At 43.2% G+C, this 16458-nt stretch overlaps 1 protein-coding gene across 1 annotated transcript; it reads right to left on the bottom strand.

The window, feature by feature from the left end:
• Positions 1-251: 251 nt before the first annotated feature.
• ANKRD40 (ankyrin repeat domain 40) lies at positions 252-16156 on the bottom strand. Its single transcript, XM_068976946.1, has 5 exons — positions 15933-16156; positions 9942-10090; positions 8745-9230; positions 3129-3310; positions 252-2527 (listed from the first exon to the last, which is right to left on the bottom strand). Exons 1-5 carry the CDS (start codon positions 16064-16066, stop codon positions 2381-2383), a joined length of 1098 nt encoding a protein of 365 aa, XP_068833047.1. The 5' UTR covers positions 16067-16156; the 3' UTR covers positions 252-2380.
• Positions 16157-16458: the final 302 nt, after the last annotated feature.

Here is a 16458-nt window from a genome sequence, read left to right as displayed (position 1 = left end):
GGCTCAGGTGGGGACCAGTTCCTTCTGTTCTTCCTCCAGAGGGTTTTATCCCTGAAACTGTTCAACAATTTGAACCCCCTATGATTAGAAGTACAGAGCTGTTTAGGAGGACAAAGTTAAAGAGTAGGGGCTTAGTCAGTTAATATTATTTTAATTTTAATAATACTTACTATGCTTGAACAGTCAGCAGTGCACAAAGTGAATATTTACACACAGTGTGAACACATGCTTTAAATATGCAGTAGAGGAGGCGGGGCAAATTCACAATTAACAAAGCTAAAAAAAAAAATCCTTGTTATAAATTACACAAAACATATAAAAATATTTCTCTGAATGCATAGATTAAGACTTTAAACTCACCTACCAGCAACCGTGCAGTCTAACTCCACTGCCATACTCAGAGTCAGTTGACCACAGAGGACTGTATAAAAAGATGCAGTGCAGGGCCCGTCTCTCACTTGTGACTTCCTCAGCCTCCCTTTCTAAGCCCAGGAAATGCCCTGGAGCTACTCCTCTGTAGGCCACCTCCCAGCCAGGGACCTCCACTGCTTCTGAGAATCTCTAACTGATCTGGATGGCTAGAAGAGTACTAACCCCAGTGATTTAGACACATGAATTAATACTGAATTTATTTGTTCCAAGATAAAACTAGCCTTAATTGTATCAGTAAATTGTAACTTTTTTCAAAGGTAGAGGGGAAAAAAAGGTTAGTATTTCTAGCTTCTGCCTGGTTGAAACACAAAGGAAGTTTCTTCTTTAAAGTATTTCAGAGAAAGGGAGTAATAAGTAACCTTTACTCTGCTAGACAAACACTGCACAAAGTGGGTAACTCACCATCAGTAATTAGTGTGTTACAATTAAGTCACTGAACAGTGACTCCCCGTCACAAAGCTGGCCTTGAAAACACCTCAACCTCAGCTCAGCGTTTAGGCAGCAGCAGGAGGCCATTATCTTAGCACAACACTCTTCCACTGACATCTTCTGCACCTTCTCTCTCGATCGTAGTGTTCCAATAAAATTAACCCAGTTAGGAAGTTGAGTTTCTTTGGAAACTATAGGCACTGTGGGGAGAAAGCTTCTTAAGACAGCAGGGATGCTCTTCAACAGCTGGCTTCAAAACCCTGCTCTCCTGTTTGTCTAAGTGTGCTCATTCTTATTTCTAAAGTTAAGCTATTTAGTTCAACAAGACAGTGGCTTTTCCTTTTAACATTAATGACGGTGAAGGGAAGGAAAAGAACCCTTAAATGCATTTTTTACAAAAATTCTTACGCCATGCTCAAGAGTTTAATCAGGTGTTTGTTTCCAGAACACAGCCTGGTAGATTCACATTGACTTTGTTAAGTAGGTTAGTGATGGTTGTGGGGGGATCCCTAAGATTAAACAACTTGTTTACAAAAGCAACAGATTTCAGAGTTGTGTAAAAATCTTAATAATTTCAAAATAATCTTTATCTTTGATACAAAAATAAAGATGCTAACTCCTTTAGTTCAGTTTCCCACAATAACCTTTAAAATAGCAACAGATTCTGTCCGGAAAATTGCTTTTCATTTCTAGTGGAAAATGAAAGTGGAGAACATGGACCAGCAATGTCTGTGCTCGTCTCTTTCAGTGAAATTAAACAGAAACGCGAAGACAGAATTGCTTCAGTTTAAAAAATGAAAAATAGCGGTTGCTCTTTTACAAAGCGCCAGAGAGCCCTCTAGCGACCACAATGGGGAGTGAAGGCAGAGATGACTACAAGCAACGGCTAGAGACGGAAGTCATGAGTGTGTACGATGGAAAAGGTGGGGGGAGGGGAGGCTCTTTTGGTTAACAGCGTATTTACATTAGGTAACTGTATTCTTAAATGCTTTTAACCTGAGTAACATTTATAAATATGCTATGTGAAACCTCACAGCCACAAGTCACACCAAAATTCCTGTGTCCAGCACCTGCGCTTTCCCGTTATCCTCTCTAGTCAGCTCACATTCCGGGAGAGTCGTGAGCACGCAACACCCGGGGAAGCACATCCGGGCCCCTCAGCTGCGCTGTCAACAGGCCGGGAGCAAGCTCTGCTCTCTCCCAGCCTCCCCCTAGACAACCCTCTCACATACACAGAAAACACACTAGTCTAGAACCGTCGGCTTCTGCCTCTCCAGGCCACTTCTCAGCTGTTCACAGCTTCAAGCAATAGGTTTGTTGTGCACCAAGAGGCTTGGAAGAGTGGCACCGCTGCTTGGGGGTCAGGGGCTTCCTACCTTGGCAGAATGATGTTAGTGTATAGTACGAAGTGGCATCGGGGCCCTCCTTGGGCATCCAAGGCATTTAGATCAATGGCTTGTCCTTGGCCCAGAGGTGATGCACACTGTCACAATACTCAGTAGTAAAAGCTCCTGCTGCATTAGTAAGTCAGTTTCGAAGCTCTCCTATTGTAGCAAGGCCTTTCAGTCAGTGAGGATGCAGCGTTTCTGAACAGAAAATTATTTTCACTTATCATTAAAACCAGTTCCAGCTCTTGAAAATCTTGGAGTCGAGCAACATCTTTGTCCTGAAACAAAAATAGGTTAAATAGATTAAGAGGAGCCACTTGTCTCAATGGTTCTGGTGTTCTGTGTTGAAACCAGTGATAGTGCAGGAAAATCCCCAGGAGCACAAACTGGGTTAAAATGTAGAAGCCCTCAGTAGCAGCTGCTGCTCCAAGATGAGCACACCATGAGGCGTAGTGCAGGGGTGTTCTCCTCAGGTGCCCTGAGAAGCCAGAAGCCTGACATTCAGGGAACCCAGGGATGTTGGGAGGGTCACACATGTGCCTATATGGATGCGCCCTGTAATTAAGCCTGGTTCTTATGTTATAAAGCACAAGGCACATCTGATGGTATACTAAGGTAATCCTTACAGATCACTACAGAGAAACAACTAAAAATAGGTACATGTGAATGGTAATTCAGAACATTCTCTCTGGTATCCGACAACTTTTATAAATGCTAGTATCTCCATAGGCCCAATAGAGGAAAGAAAGCTCAATGGAAGACCACCCTTTACTTTTTTTCTATTCTTTTCTCATTTCTTTAACTATGACTCACATACCCCAAGAGGAAAGTACATATTTTCCAAATGGAAAAATCAACCACGTAACAGACCTTTCTTACCTTTCTTACCAGAGTATTGGGTAACTTTCTGATCTTCTCAACTTGATCAGGATTAACACCCAGCTCACAGCAACTCACTCTGAGCAGCTCTTGGTAGGTGAGCTCCTGTCGGTCCAGTTCAATTTCAATGAAATCATTTTCTCTAAGAGATGGGTTCTGAATCCTCACCTTGAGTACCAGCTCTAGGGAAAAGGGGAAGAAGCATTAATGAATCATTCTGGCATAGGTAGCTGATGCAATTTAAAATCTTTTCCAGAAGATGGTTACTGTTAATCATGCCCTGTGCTGAAGACCTATGCCACCCAACAAGAAAACCAAGCACAATCAGTGCAGTTTGCTCAGGCTCAATTCTGGCTCTGCTGGTGCAGGTGCCTGCATTGTCCTCCTATATCTAACACTGTGGTTCATAAAGTAAATGAACTTTTACTTTATGCAGCAGAAAGAAATAGTGGACAACCATCCCAACTGTACAGAAGGATAATTTACTTCTGCTACTGGAGCTAAGCAGGTAAAGGCTTGAGAATGGGTTTGGGTATCAAACTACACATAAGCAGGGTATGGGGAAGAGAAGAGAAAAGGCAGCATGGGAAAGATATGGTACAAGAGTTACTCTACAAAGATATAACAACTGTGGATCTAAAGATATTTATGAGATGTGAAAATCCTCGCAATAAACACAGTACAGGAGCAAAAAGATAAGCTACTAATAAAAATGAAGTCTACCTATGATTTAAATGCCTTACTTTAATAAGGGAAGAATCTTGGCTTTGGGAGTAAACAGAGACCATTATTCTTGGGTCTGGGATCTAAACAGTCTGCCCCTAAATTCTGAGCCTGGCTGCAAAGCAGGCTGAAGCTAAGTACATGTGTGCTTTTGGTAGTTCTGGTTGCTCTTTATATGGCATCCCTGGGCCACAGTTATCAGCCCCTAGAGTAACAGGTTCTCAAAAACAGAAAGAAGGCAGTTACTTATATGGAAAAAGAAAGGTAAGACTAGACCATACCCTGTGGTGTCTGACCAGAACTGGAGGTATTAACATAAACTTAATACTTTAAATTATAAATAGATATAGCAATATAGAAAAAAGTAAATGTGTGTGTTTGTTTGCTTGCCTTTTAACTTCACTAATCCTCTCAGGCTAGCATGAAGCTTGATATCCAGGAAGTATATGTTCATTTTCTACTTTTCATCTAAAATATCAAGGGAGAGTTTGTTGCTTTTGTCATAAATTGTGGGAGCTGCTTTCAACTCTTTTTTTGTGACCTTTTGGACCTTGAATGACTGTGGTATGAATGGGTATATCCCTCATCTATCCTGTACTAGATGTGTGACTCTGGACGAATTACCTGTCTCTTTGTGTCTAACTTCATCCATTTCTAAAATGTACTAATGGAAATTCTATGGTGGCCCAGTAGTTAGGACTCGTTGCTCTCACTGCCAAGGCCTAGGGCCAACCCTTGGTTGGGGAACTAAGATCCCGCAAGTCATGTGGCACAGCTAAAAAAAGTAAATAAAAATAAAATGTACAAAATAATGCTCTTTTTACAAGTCTGTTGTAACAATTAAATGAGAACTCAGAATGCTCTGAAGTTACGTTATTATGTTAACATAACTAGTTATGTTACTAGTAAGTTATATTACTAAACATAAATGTTTAGTTTATAAATAAATCTTCCCGGTGAATCTTTCATTATTTAATTGTTCTTTATTGTTTGCTTGCTTTTTTCTTTCTTCTCTAACTGTCCTCTGAATGAGCTTAGAAGAAATGATACACTAGTAGCAATGAGCACATCTAGTGTTCACATTCTGATTTCTGAATACCATTCTGCACCAAGAAAAACCAGGGCTCCTTGGAGGAATGCCAGATTCCAAGGCTGGGGGCAGGGAAGCTGCACTAGGGAGCCTGGAACATCCTGCTGCACCACAAAGTAAGGAAATGAGTTAAGAATAATGACGATGTCCAAGAGACACAAGCTCCAAAGGGGCTCCCTCTGGATCAGTCTGGCATAATTTGAACATCAAAATAAGGATACTAATGAGTTATCATCCAATAAATAATAATCTATGCATTATCTACTGCTGTAAATGGCGGAGAAGGGAAAGCCCTTCCCTGGCGTGCTGCGATTCATGGGGTCACAAAGAGTCGGCAAGACTGAGCGACTGAACTGAACTGCTCATCAGGGCTTCCCCGGTGGCGCAGAGGGTAAAGCCTCTGCCTCCAATGCAGGAGACCCAGGTTCAATCCCTGGGTTGGGAAGATCCCCTGGAGAAGGAAATGGCACCCCACTCCAGTGTTCTTGCCTGGAGAATCCCATGGACGGAGAAGCCTGGTGGGCTACAGTCCACGGGGTCGCAAAGAGTCGGACATGACTGAGTGACTTCACTTTCACTGCTCATTAGAGCAGAGAAAAAAAATGCAAACATACTCTACAACAGAACTGGCCTGGACTCTTCAAAAATCTGAAGGCCAGAAAGATAGTTAAAGGTTGAGGAAATGCTCCAGATTAAAGGAGACTACTCTAACATGGCAGCCCAATACAAACACAGCAGGCAGGAGTGGAGGGAGTAAAAACAGCTACAAAAGACACTGCAAGACACTGCATGAAATTTAAAGACAAACAGTGGGTTAAAGAGCAGTACTACATCAAGGTTATATTTTCTAAATCTGATTGCTGTACTGTGATCATGTAAGAGACTATCTTTGTTCTTGGGGCTTCCCAAGAGGCTCATTGGTAAAGAATCTGCCTGCCGATGCAGGAGACGCAGGTTTGATCCCTGGGTCGAGAAGATTCCCTGGAGTAGGAAATGGCAACCCACTCCAGTATTCTTGCCTGAAAAATCCCATGGACAGAGGAGTCTGGTGGGCTCAGTTCCTAGGGTCACAAAGCGTCAGACTCAACTGAGCACACATCCTTGATCTTAGGAAAAAAAACGCGTAAATAGTTCTGGGTAAAGGGGCAAAAAATAATTTGTAAATCTCATTGAAGAGAGTTCCTCTTACTAGTTTTACAACTTTTCTGTAAGGTTGTAATTATACTCAAAATTGCAGCCCTGCTGCTGCTGCTGCTGCTAAGTTGCTTCAGTCGTGTCCAATTCCATGCGACCCCATAGACAGCAGCCCACCAGGCTCCCCCATCCCCAGGATTCTCCAGGCAAGAACACTGGAGTGGGTTGCCATTTCCTTCTCCAATGCATGAAAGTGAAAAGAGAAAGTGAAGTCACTCATGTCGTGTCTGATTCTTAGAGACCCCATGGACTGCAGCCTACCAGGCTCCTCTGTCATGGGATTTTCCAGGCAAGAGTACTGGAGTGGGGTGCCATTGCCTTCTCTGCATTCAGGTGTGACCTAACTCAAATCTCTTATACACAGTGGAAGTGACAAACAGATTCAAGGGATTAGATCTGAAAGAGTGCCTGAAGAACTATGGGTGGAGGTTGGTAACACTGTACAGGAGGCAGTGACCAAAACCATCCCAAAGAAAAAGAAACACAAGAAGGCAAAGTGGTTGTCTGAGGAGGCCTTACAAATAGCTGATTAAAAAAAGGGAAGTGAAAAGCAAAGGAGAAAGAGAAAGATATACCCAACTGAATGCAGAGTTCCAAAGAATAACAAGGAGCGATAAGAAAGCCTTCTTAAGTGAATAATGCAAAGGAATAGAAGAAAACAATAGAATGGGAAAGATTACAAATCTCCTTAAGAAAATCAGAGATACCAAGGGAACATTTCATACAAAGATGGGCACAATAAAGGACAGAAACAGTAAGGACCTAACAGAGGCAGAAGAGATTAAGAAGAGGTGGCAAAAATACACAGAAGAACTGTAGAAAAAAGGTCTTAATGACCTGGATAACCACAATGGTGTGGTCACTCACCTAGAGCCAGACATCCTGGAATGTGAAGTCAAGTGAGGCTTAGGAGCATTACTATGAACAAAGCTAGGGAAGGTGACGGAATTCCAGCTGAGCTATTTCAAATCCTGAAAACTCAGCAGTGGCCACAGGACTGGAAAAGGTCAGTTTTTATTCCAATCCCAAAGAATGGCAATGCCAAAGAATGTTCAAACTACTGTACAATTGTGCTTATTTCACATGCTAGCAAGGTAATACTCAGAATCCTTCAAGACAGACTTCAACAGCACGTGAACCGAGAACTTCCAGATGTACAAGCTGGATTTAGAAAAGGCAGAGGAACCAGAGATCAAATTGCTAACATCTACTGGATCACAGGAAAAGCAAGAGAATTCCAGAAAAACATCTACTTCTGCTTCATTGACTACACTAAAGCCTTTGACTGCGTGGATCACAATAAACTGCGGAAAATTCTGAAAGAGATGGAATAGGAGACCGCCTTACCTGCCTCCTGAGAAACCCGTAGGCAGGATGAAGCAACAGAACTGGTCATGGAACAGTGGATTGGTTCCAAACTGGGAAAGGAGTACGTCAAGGCTCTATACTGTCACCCTGCTTATTTAACGTATACATAGAGTGCATCATGCAAAATGCTGGGCTGGATGACTCACAAGCTGGAATCAAGATTGCCAGGAGAAACATCAATAACCTCAGATATGCAGATGATACCACGCTAATAGCAGAAAGTGAAGAGGAACTAAAGAGGCTCTTGATGAAGGTGAAAGAGGAGAGTTAAAAAGCTTGCTTAAAACTCAATATTAAAAAAAAACAAAAAACAAAAACTCAACATTCAGGACTTCCATGGTGGTCCACTGGCTAGGACTACAAACTCCCAGTGCAGGGGGCCTGGATTTGATCCCTGGTCAGGAGACTTGATCCCACATGCCAAAACTAAAGACCCTGCATGCCACAACTAAGACCCAGAACAGCCAAATACTTTTTTTAAAAAAGAAAAAAAAACAAAACTCAACATTCAAGAAACAAAGATCATGGCATCCAGTCCCATCACTTCATGGCGAATAGATGGGGAAGAAAGGAAACTGGCAAATTTTATTTTCTTGGGCTTCAAAATCACTGCAGACAGTGACTGCAGCCATGAAATTAAAAGATGCTTGCTCCTTGGAAGACAAGCTATGACCAACCTAGACAGCTTATTAAAAAGCACAGACATCACTTTTCCAGTAGTCATGTGTGGATCTGAGAGTTGGACCCTAAAGAAGGCTGAGCACCAAAGAATTGATACTTTGGAATTGTGCTGGAGAAGATTCTTGAGAGTCCCTGGGATAGCAAGGAGATCAATCCAGTAAACCCTAAAGGAAATCAGTCCTGAATATTCACTGGAAGGACGGATGCTGAAGCTGAAGCTCCAATGCTTTGGCCATCTGCTGTGAAAAAGCTGACTCACTGGAAAAGACCCTGATGCTGGGAAAGACTGAGGGCAGGTGAAGGGGGTGACAGAGGATGAGATGGCTGGACGGTATCACCAAATTCAGTTGGTTATGACTTTGAGCAAACTCCAAGAGATGGTGAAGGACATGGAAGCCCTGCAGTCCATGGGGCTGCAAAGAGCAGAACACGACTTAGCAACTGAACAAGACTCAAAAGGGGTCAGTCCTATCCCCACTCCTCAAAAAAACAGGAAGTAAAGAACTAGACCCCTAGACAACTCTGCCCTTTTCAGAGGCTACTTGCTGATGAGAGGTTACCTTGCATATTAAATGGAAATGCTCCAGTGAAGAAAAATGGCTGGAATGCTGGCGCTGGTCCTGCGTATGTCCCATTTTGAGGCTCCAGAGACATTGGTGGCTTGGACGGGACAGCAGAGAACAGGGATCGAGTCTGACTCACTGGTGGCTGACAAACAGGACCCGGTTTTGTGCTTTCTGGTGTTCTAAGTATGGCAGAGGGGGCAGACACATCCCCGTTCTGAACCAGTGCCAAAGAGGTGTGGTCCCGTGGAAAGGGCCCAAGCAGGGGAGGTTCCCCAGGGGGCAGCAACGGAGGAGAGCCATCTCCAGGGGGTGACGCAGGAGGTGTGGAGGGGCCCCCATTCTGTAGCTGGGCCGAATCCTCTGATGCAGGTGTATAGATAAAAGGGAAGGCTGGGTTGGCCAAATAGTTGGGAACAAACGGCAGTTCTGACTCCTTCTTCAGCTGGGGGTGGTCATCGCGGTCACCATCATCATCTTCCACTTAAAAAGACGAAAACACAGAACACTTACATAGTCCTTTAAAAATGAGCAAATAAAGGGACTTTATGCTCGTGGTTCAGTGGTTAAGACTGCGCCTCCCAACACAAGGGGTGCAGGTTTGATCCCTGGTCAGGGAGCTAAGATCCCACATGCCTCTTAGCCAAAAAACCAAAACATAAAACAGAAACAATACTGTAACAAAGTCAATAAAGACTTTAAAAGTGAGCCACATCAAAAAAACAAACAAACTTTTTTTTTTAAAAAAAGATTTCACACAAAGGAAATTAGCAAGTCTCCTGTGAAAGCTGGTGTCCTTTGGTATATAACAAATATCTTGGTCAGTGTTTACTGCAGGCTTTTTGTTACCATTTCTATCTCCTTAAAGTTTACAGATTAAAAAACCCAAAACTTTATAATGTCTGCCTTTCCATAAACAGCATGGAATAATTATCTTGGCACAGTAAGATTATCTTGTTTCTAGAGACAGATTGGCTATTTAGCATCAAGAATATATACAGGGGATATACATATATAGTTAGATACATATATATATATATATAATTATGACTGATTCACATTGTTGTTGGCACAAACCAATAAAACATCTTAAAGCAATTATCCTCCAATTACAAAAAAAAACCTCTTTTTAAAGAATATATACACTGATACCATAAGTCTCAGTTTGACAAAATCAACCTCAAAAAGACTTACCTCCCATAATCTTCCTAATTTCTCTTCTTGATGTTAACTGGACGGGCATTTCTCCCTTTGTGGTAAGGATCTCTTTGTCAGCTCCTGATTTTAGTAAGTAAGAGACCACCTGACCATGATTGCGCTTACACGCCCAATGCAAACAGGTCCTACCCACAAAAGAAAAAACAGAGACTGAAAAAGTGGAGGGGTGATCTGGGATTTCAAGCTCTACACATCAGTAAATAAATATACGCAAGCCTGTTAGAGTTCAGCTAGAGCTAGAAAATCAGACTGGTAATTTTAACTTTTCAGAAAGCAGATGATCAAAATATTTAATATGCTTAAAATTTATTTTAAAATTTCATTTCTGATCCTTGGAAAGAGCTAATTTATCCCAGAGGCTTTATTACAACGGCTTCCAGAAGGCTGGCTGCCTGGCTGGCTAGATAACTCTAAAGATACTGCTCAGTGTCCCTCATATTTTCCCGGTCTCTTTAAAATATACTTTTACATGGCCATATTCCTTTTCAGAGAGTACCAAAACTTGCTTCATGTGCATCAAATGTCACTTGAAGATGAAATATTGTCAGGCTACTAACCATCTCTCATCTGCAGCTTGCTCTGCCACTAAAATTATTACTACAGCAGATTCCTGTCTGAATCTCAGTTACTCTTTTGCTTTCTACTTTTCTTTCCTTCACACATACACAAAAGGATTTCCATTTTTAAAAGTTCAATTCTCTAGTTCTCTCCAGAAGGCTACAAACATATTCTCATTTGCTTAAATATAAGGCATCACACACATACTTTTAAAATACACATCTTCTGAAGTATTGATTCATTTAAGTAAAACTAATTGCTTACTATTGTATACTTAGGAAGGAATTATGCACCCTCTAAAAGAGCTATTATTTTAACACTGCACAGAAATAGGATTAGCAAAATTCCATCTTAACAGAGCTACTAAATTCATCCCCATGGAAGGAAAATACTTTTTCTCCCTCTGTTTTGAAATGTCCTCATTCACCAACTCTCTAATTGAACTGAGATAAGTATCTTCAGAGCTTTTAGATGAATATAAATATGGCAAAGGATAGAACATATGTTCAATAGTGGGGATTAGGTCACCCACTTGAGAAGTGTAACTCTCTAGAGAGTACATTTGGTTCCAGGAAAAAGCAGATTTGCCTTGGGTACCTCAAGATTTATGACTTACAGAAAGCCAGTTTGTCTGGCTGGCTAGGAGCAAACTCCACTGATGTTTCAGAGTGATATTTGAAACTATTATTCATTAGAATCAGATTATCAAAAAAAAGAACCAGATTATCCAGGTGCCTTTAAAATGTACTTCATCATAAAAAGAATTCCAGTTTGGAGAAAATAAAAGAGTCTTGATATGGACTTCTAAAATATAAGCACCATGAAGATAAGGAAGTATCTGCTTGAATATACAGGTGCTTAATTGATATTTGCTGAATAAGTGAACCAAGGACAAGGTGGACACTGCTTAGAGTAGAAGGATCCTGTATATTCTTGATTCTGGGCAAACTGTACTGAGAGTGTGTTTGTAAATGGCTGTCCTGAACACTTGAAAAATGAATAATTATAATGATAAGCATTCAAAAATGAATAGAACATGATGAGAAAAATATGTTCTGTTTTGGAAATAAAGTGCTCACATGTAAATAGTAAATCACTTGTTCACAACAAACCTGAGAGTGAAGGAAGTAATATTCTGCCAGTGGATCTGAGACATTTTTGGACAAACCAACTGCTAAAGTATCACCACGTAAAGTGGGGCTAAGTCAACACAGCACATCCCCCACAGCCCTGTACCCTGAGTGATCATTTATTGTCCAGATCTGGGTGGCTCCAGACAGCCATAATTCACAGGCACTATAGCCAGGCAGTATTTTCAACTTCTTCATGAGCCATTGTACTTGTTTCTTAAAGCCAAGGGGTATGCATGACACCTGAATTACAACTGATGTGGGAGCTCAATCTCTGAACTTCAACTCTTTAAGCTTTAAATCTGCAGTCAGAATATCCTATCAACGCTGGGAAGTACTGATATTTCAGACCAGAAATCTGAAATACGGACATCCTATCAGTGCTGGTAAGCATTTCAGACCAGAGGCATAAATTTCAATTGTGCAGAAATTGTGGTTACTGGGCAACTAAAAATTAAAAGCAGTAACCATTCTGCTTTTCTGTGCTACTGACTATGTTTTCTGAGGGTAACCTTTATATCTGATTACCTGGCACACTGCTTAATTAGAAAAAAGAAAGAAAAAAAAAAAACCCAGAACTTCTCTGGTGGTGCAGTGAATAAGAATCCTCCTGCCAATGTGGGGTACTAGGGTTTGGTCCCTGGTCTGGGAGGATTCCACATGCCTTGGAGCAACTAAGTCTGTGAGCCACAACTACTGAGCCCATGCTCTAGAGCCTAAAAGCCACAACTACTGAAACCCATGCACCCTTAAGCCCGGTCTCTGCAGCAAGAGAAGCCACTGCAATGAGAAGCCCTCACATCCCAACAAAAAATAAAGCAACAAAAACCCCGTGCAGCCAAAAATAAATAAGAAAAAAAAAGTTAACACAGATATAGTACTTTACATACTGGACATTGTTCTAAAAGCTTTACGTGTATTAATTCATTTAGTCCTCTAAACAACCCAAGTTAAGTACTATCATCAACACTCTCCAGTGATCTAGTGGTTGGGAATCCACCTGCCAATGCAGGGAATATGGCTCGATCCCTGGTTCAGGAAGATTCCACATTTTACAGGGCATCCAAGCTGGTGCGCGGCAACCTCTGAGTGTGTGCTCTAGAGCCTGAAAGCTCCAACTACTGAGCTTGAGTGCCGCAAATACTGAAGCCAGCATGCTCTAGAGCCCCTGCCCTGAAACAAGAGAAGCCATGGCAATGAGAAGGCCTTGCATGGCAACCGAGAGTAGCCCCTGCTTGCTGCAACTAGAGAAAGCCCATGTGCAGCAATAGAAGACTCAACAAAGCCAAAAATAAATTAATTTAAAAACAAACAAGCAAAAAGAATTCTCCTACTTTTCGGACGAGGAAATCGAGGCAGTCAGCAAATAAGTAAAACAAACAGTATGGTATACACAGCAACTGCGTTATAAGGACAGTAAAGTAAGGAAAGGGATTAGGGAATGCCAGAGATAGTGGAGGGGCATGGCACAACTTTAAGTTAAGGACCCAGGAAAGACTCATTCAGGGGACATCTAAGACCTGAAGGAGGTGAGGGAGAAAAAGCATTTAAATGAAGGGAAGAGAAAACACAAGGGCCTTGAATGAACATTGCGCCTGGTGTTTTGTTTATTTATTTTTGGCTGCGCTGGGTCTTGGTTGCTTCACATGGGCTCTCTCTAGTTGCAGCGAGCAGGGGCCACTCTCGAGTTGTGGTATGTGGGCTTCTCATTTTGGTGGCTTTTCTTGTTGCAGGGCACTCACTCTAGAATGCTCTGGCTTCGGTGGTTGGGGCTCACGGGCTCTAGAGCTCGGGCTCAGTAGTTGCGGTGCACAGGCTTAGCTGCCCCAACAGCATGTGGGATCCTCCCAGACCAGGGATTGTCCCCTGCACTGGCAGGCAGATTTTCAACCACTGCACCACCAGAGAAGTCCTGTGCATGGTGTTTTCAGCAAAAGCAAGAAAGCCAGGGGAAGGAACGAAGAGAGCAAGGGGGTTAATCGAGAGATGAGGCTTAGAAATAAGAGTGTGGGCTGAGGGACAAGGATTTGAACTGTAGGACCCCGTGGGCTTTTCCTCCATTTGAGATTGGAGCCATTAAAGGGTTGTAAGCAGAATTAAATGATCTGTGTTTTAAGTCAGGATTCCTCTGGCTGCTGTGCTGAGAAAAGACATAGGGTAGGACTAATGAGGAGGCTACTGCATTAATCCAGGTGACAGATGGTGGCTTTGCACAAGACGTGTAGTGGCAGAGCTAGTGAGAAGCGGTCAGATTCTAACTACATCACTGCTAGTGAAGCTGGCAGGATTAGCAGCTTGACTGGATGTGGGTTGTGAGAGAAAGACAGAAGGAAAGGAGTGCACCAAAGATTCTGGCCAGCCAGTGCAGCTCAGATGCTCAGATGAGGACTCAAGCAGGCTGGGGACAGTTAGGGATATGAGGGAGACCAAGAACTCAACCCTGGACATGTAGAAGTCCTATTAGATATCTTCCCCCAATTAAATCTATGAGAGCCTCTTCATAGTTCAACAATCTTATATTTTTCTGAGCACTTACTATGTGGTTAAGAAAGTATGGTTTCTAAGACTCCTCATGACCACTGCAGAGGGCACGGGTTCAATTCCTGGTCAGAAATTAAGATCCCACATGCCCCGAGGTGTGGTCAGAAAAAAAGAAAATTGTGTGAGGTGGGAAGGAGGGTCAAGACGGAGGGGACATATGTATATCTATGGCCGATTCATGTTGATGTATGGCAGAAACCAACACAATATTGTAAAGCAATTCTTCTTCAATTAAAAAAAAAAAGAAAGCATGGTTTGGAGGCAGATGCTGGGTTTCATTCCCAGCTCCATTAGTTACTGTAAATTCTTAGGGAAACTACTTATTCAGTTTTCCTATCTGTAAAACAAGAGGATAATAGCTCTGTCCCTGAGCCGCTGTGAATGAGATGATACACATAAATAATACATTTGGAACCTTGTTTGCATTACAGAGCAAGCTCAGGAAATGTTACCTATTTATATTATGCTGCATTTCCTTAAATGCTCACAACTCTTCTGAAATAACTAGAAAATGAAGTGACTCTGGCAAGGTCATATTGCTAAGCAGGAATGGAGAAGAGCCAGCACTGAAGTCCAGGCTTGTTCTACACAACACTGCCTCCCAGTGCCAAAACAATGATTCACAGCTTGTGAACCACACAGAAATGCTAGAAATCACACACACAGAAAAGAACACACAGAAAAGCAAGCTAGTTTGTAAACACTTAAACAAAATAAAACAAAAATGCAGTTTCTACTGTTTCCTGGCTTTCTGAACAGTTACCCAGGCTGTTTTCTTTGGGGTAAGTTGGCAGATGAACTTGTGAGGAAGTAAGGAAACTGATTCTGGTCCTGGCTATTAATAGTTGTGTGACCTAGGGCAGGTTAATCTCTGGGATTGAACCTATCTCCAATGTCCCCTTTAGTTTTAAACTGTATGATTCCACTTTAAAAAATAAAACATTTGCAAACTCACTTTAATTCTCAGCAAATAGCCTGATTAGCATTACTTGGATCAAATAAAAAAATTTAAATGTGAAGAGAGAGGAACAACACCACATTCAGTAACTTAATACAAAAAAATTGACCACCAGCACTTCTTAAAATGTGACTCCTTATTTAGTTGGGAAGGACTCAATCACTGGCAGGCATCTGAAGTCTTGGATAAAGTCTCATATTTCAAACTGTCTTAAGAAAACAAAGCAAAACATTATGTAGGATTAATGAATGAGTCGTCCTGCCACAGGCAGCTGTAGGTAGCAGCAAACAACTGCTGCAGTAAGGCAACAGAAAAGCAGAATAGCAATGCAAGTGATTTATTTTCCCTAGTCTTGGGAAAAGAAATCGTGCTAGTTTATAAGATCCACGTTTGCTCAACTGTTTATGCTTCTTGCTCTGCAAAGATGTGTTCTTCAGAGTAATTCCGAACTCGAACTTGGCTGAGCTCCAAATGAGCGTGAGAGTAATCAGCACCTTTTGGTACACGTTATGGGGGTGGGGGTGGGGGTGGGGTCGGCGGGGCACGGGGCGCCAGCGTTCGGGTGGGCGCTGCCGGCGCAGGACCACGTGGGCCGGGATTTGGGCATGACTCGCCGCAGACTCTCCGAGGCAGGGGGGCCAGTGCTAGCCTCCAGAGCGCACAACCTCGTTGGCTCTGGGTGCCGGGCCACGCCTTAGCGGGCTTCCGGGGCTGCGCTAGGCCGAGGTCGCGTCCCGGGCTGGATGCTCTGACCCTAGGCCTCCCCCGCTCCCCACTTACCAGCCGTTGACCTCATTTTGGGAGTTCACATCCACCCCGCTCTCCACCAGTTTCTGCACCTCCCGAATGTCCCCCAAGGCCGCGGCCTCCCGCAGCCTCTCCTGCTGCTCCTTCTGCTCGAGGAGAGCGCTCATCTTTCTTTGGCCCCAGGCCCCCGCTAGGGCACGCCCGCCCAGCCCCGGCCGGTCAGCGCCGCCGCCGCCGCGGACCACTCCCCGCCATGGAGAGACCGCGCGGGGTACAGCTGCCCCGCTCGCGCTGCAGCCCGTGCCGAGCCAGGGGCCTCCGTCCCCCCTTCTTGGCACGCCCGCTGCTCCCCTGCTGCTCCCGGCCCGCGGGCCTAAACCTCCTCCCGGCCGCGCCTCCCACAGGCCGGCTCTGGGGGAACCTATTCAGAGTGACAACCCTGACCCAGATATTTTCCGTTCCTACCCTCCGCGCGCGCGAGGGCTGGCTGTTTATGTAACTGCTGCACAATATTATCTGCCGTGATTCACCAACTATTTTTAGACCTCCCCACCCGGCA

Source organism: Capricornis sumatraensis, chromosome 8 (assembly GCF_032405125.1).
Source record: "Capricornis sumatraensis isolate serow.1 chromosome 8, serow.2, whole genome shotgun sequence".
Taxonomy (NCBI): Eukaryota; Metazoa; Chordata; class Mammalia; order Artiodactyla; family Bovidae; genus Capricornis; species Capricornis sumatraensis.
Note: the sequence above shows the minus strand (reverse complement) of the source record. Positions and strands in the feature narration are given on the sequence as shown.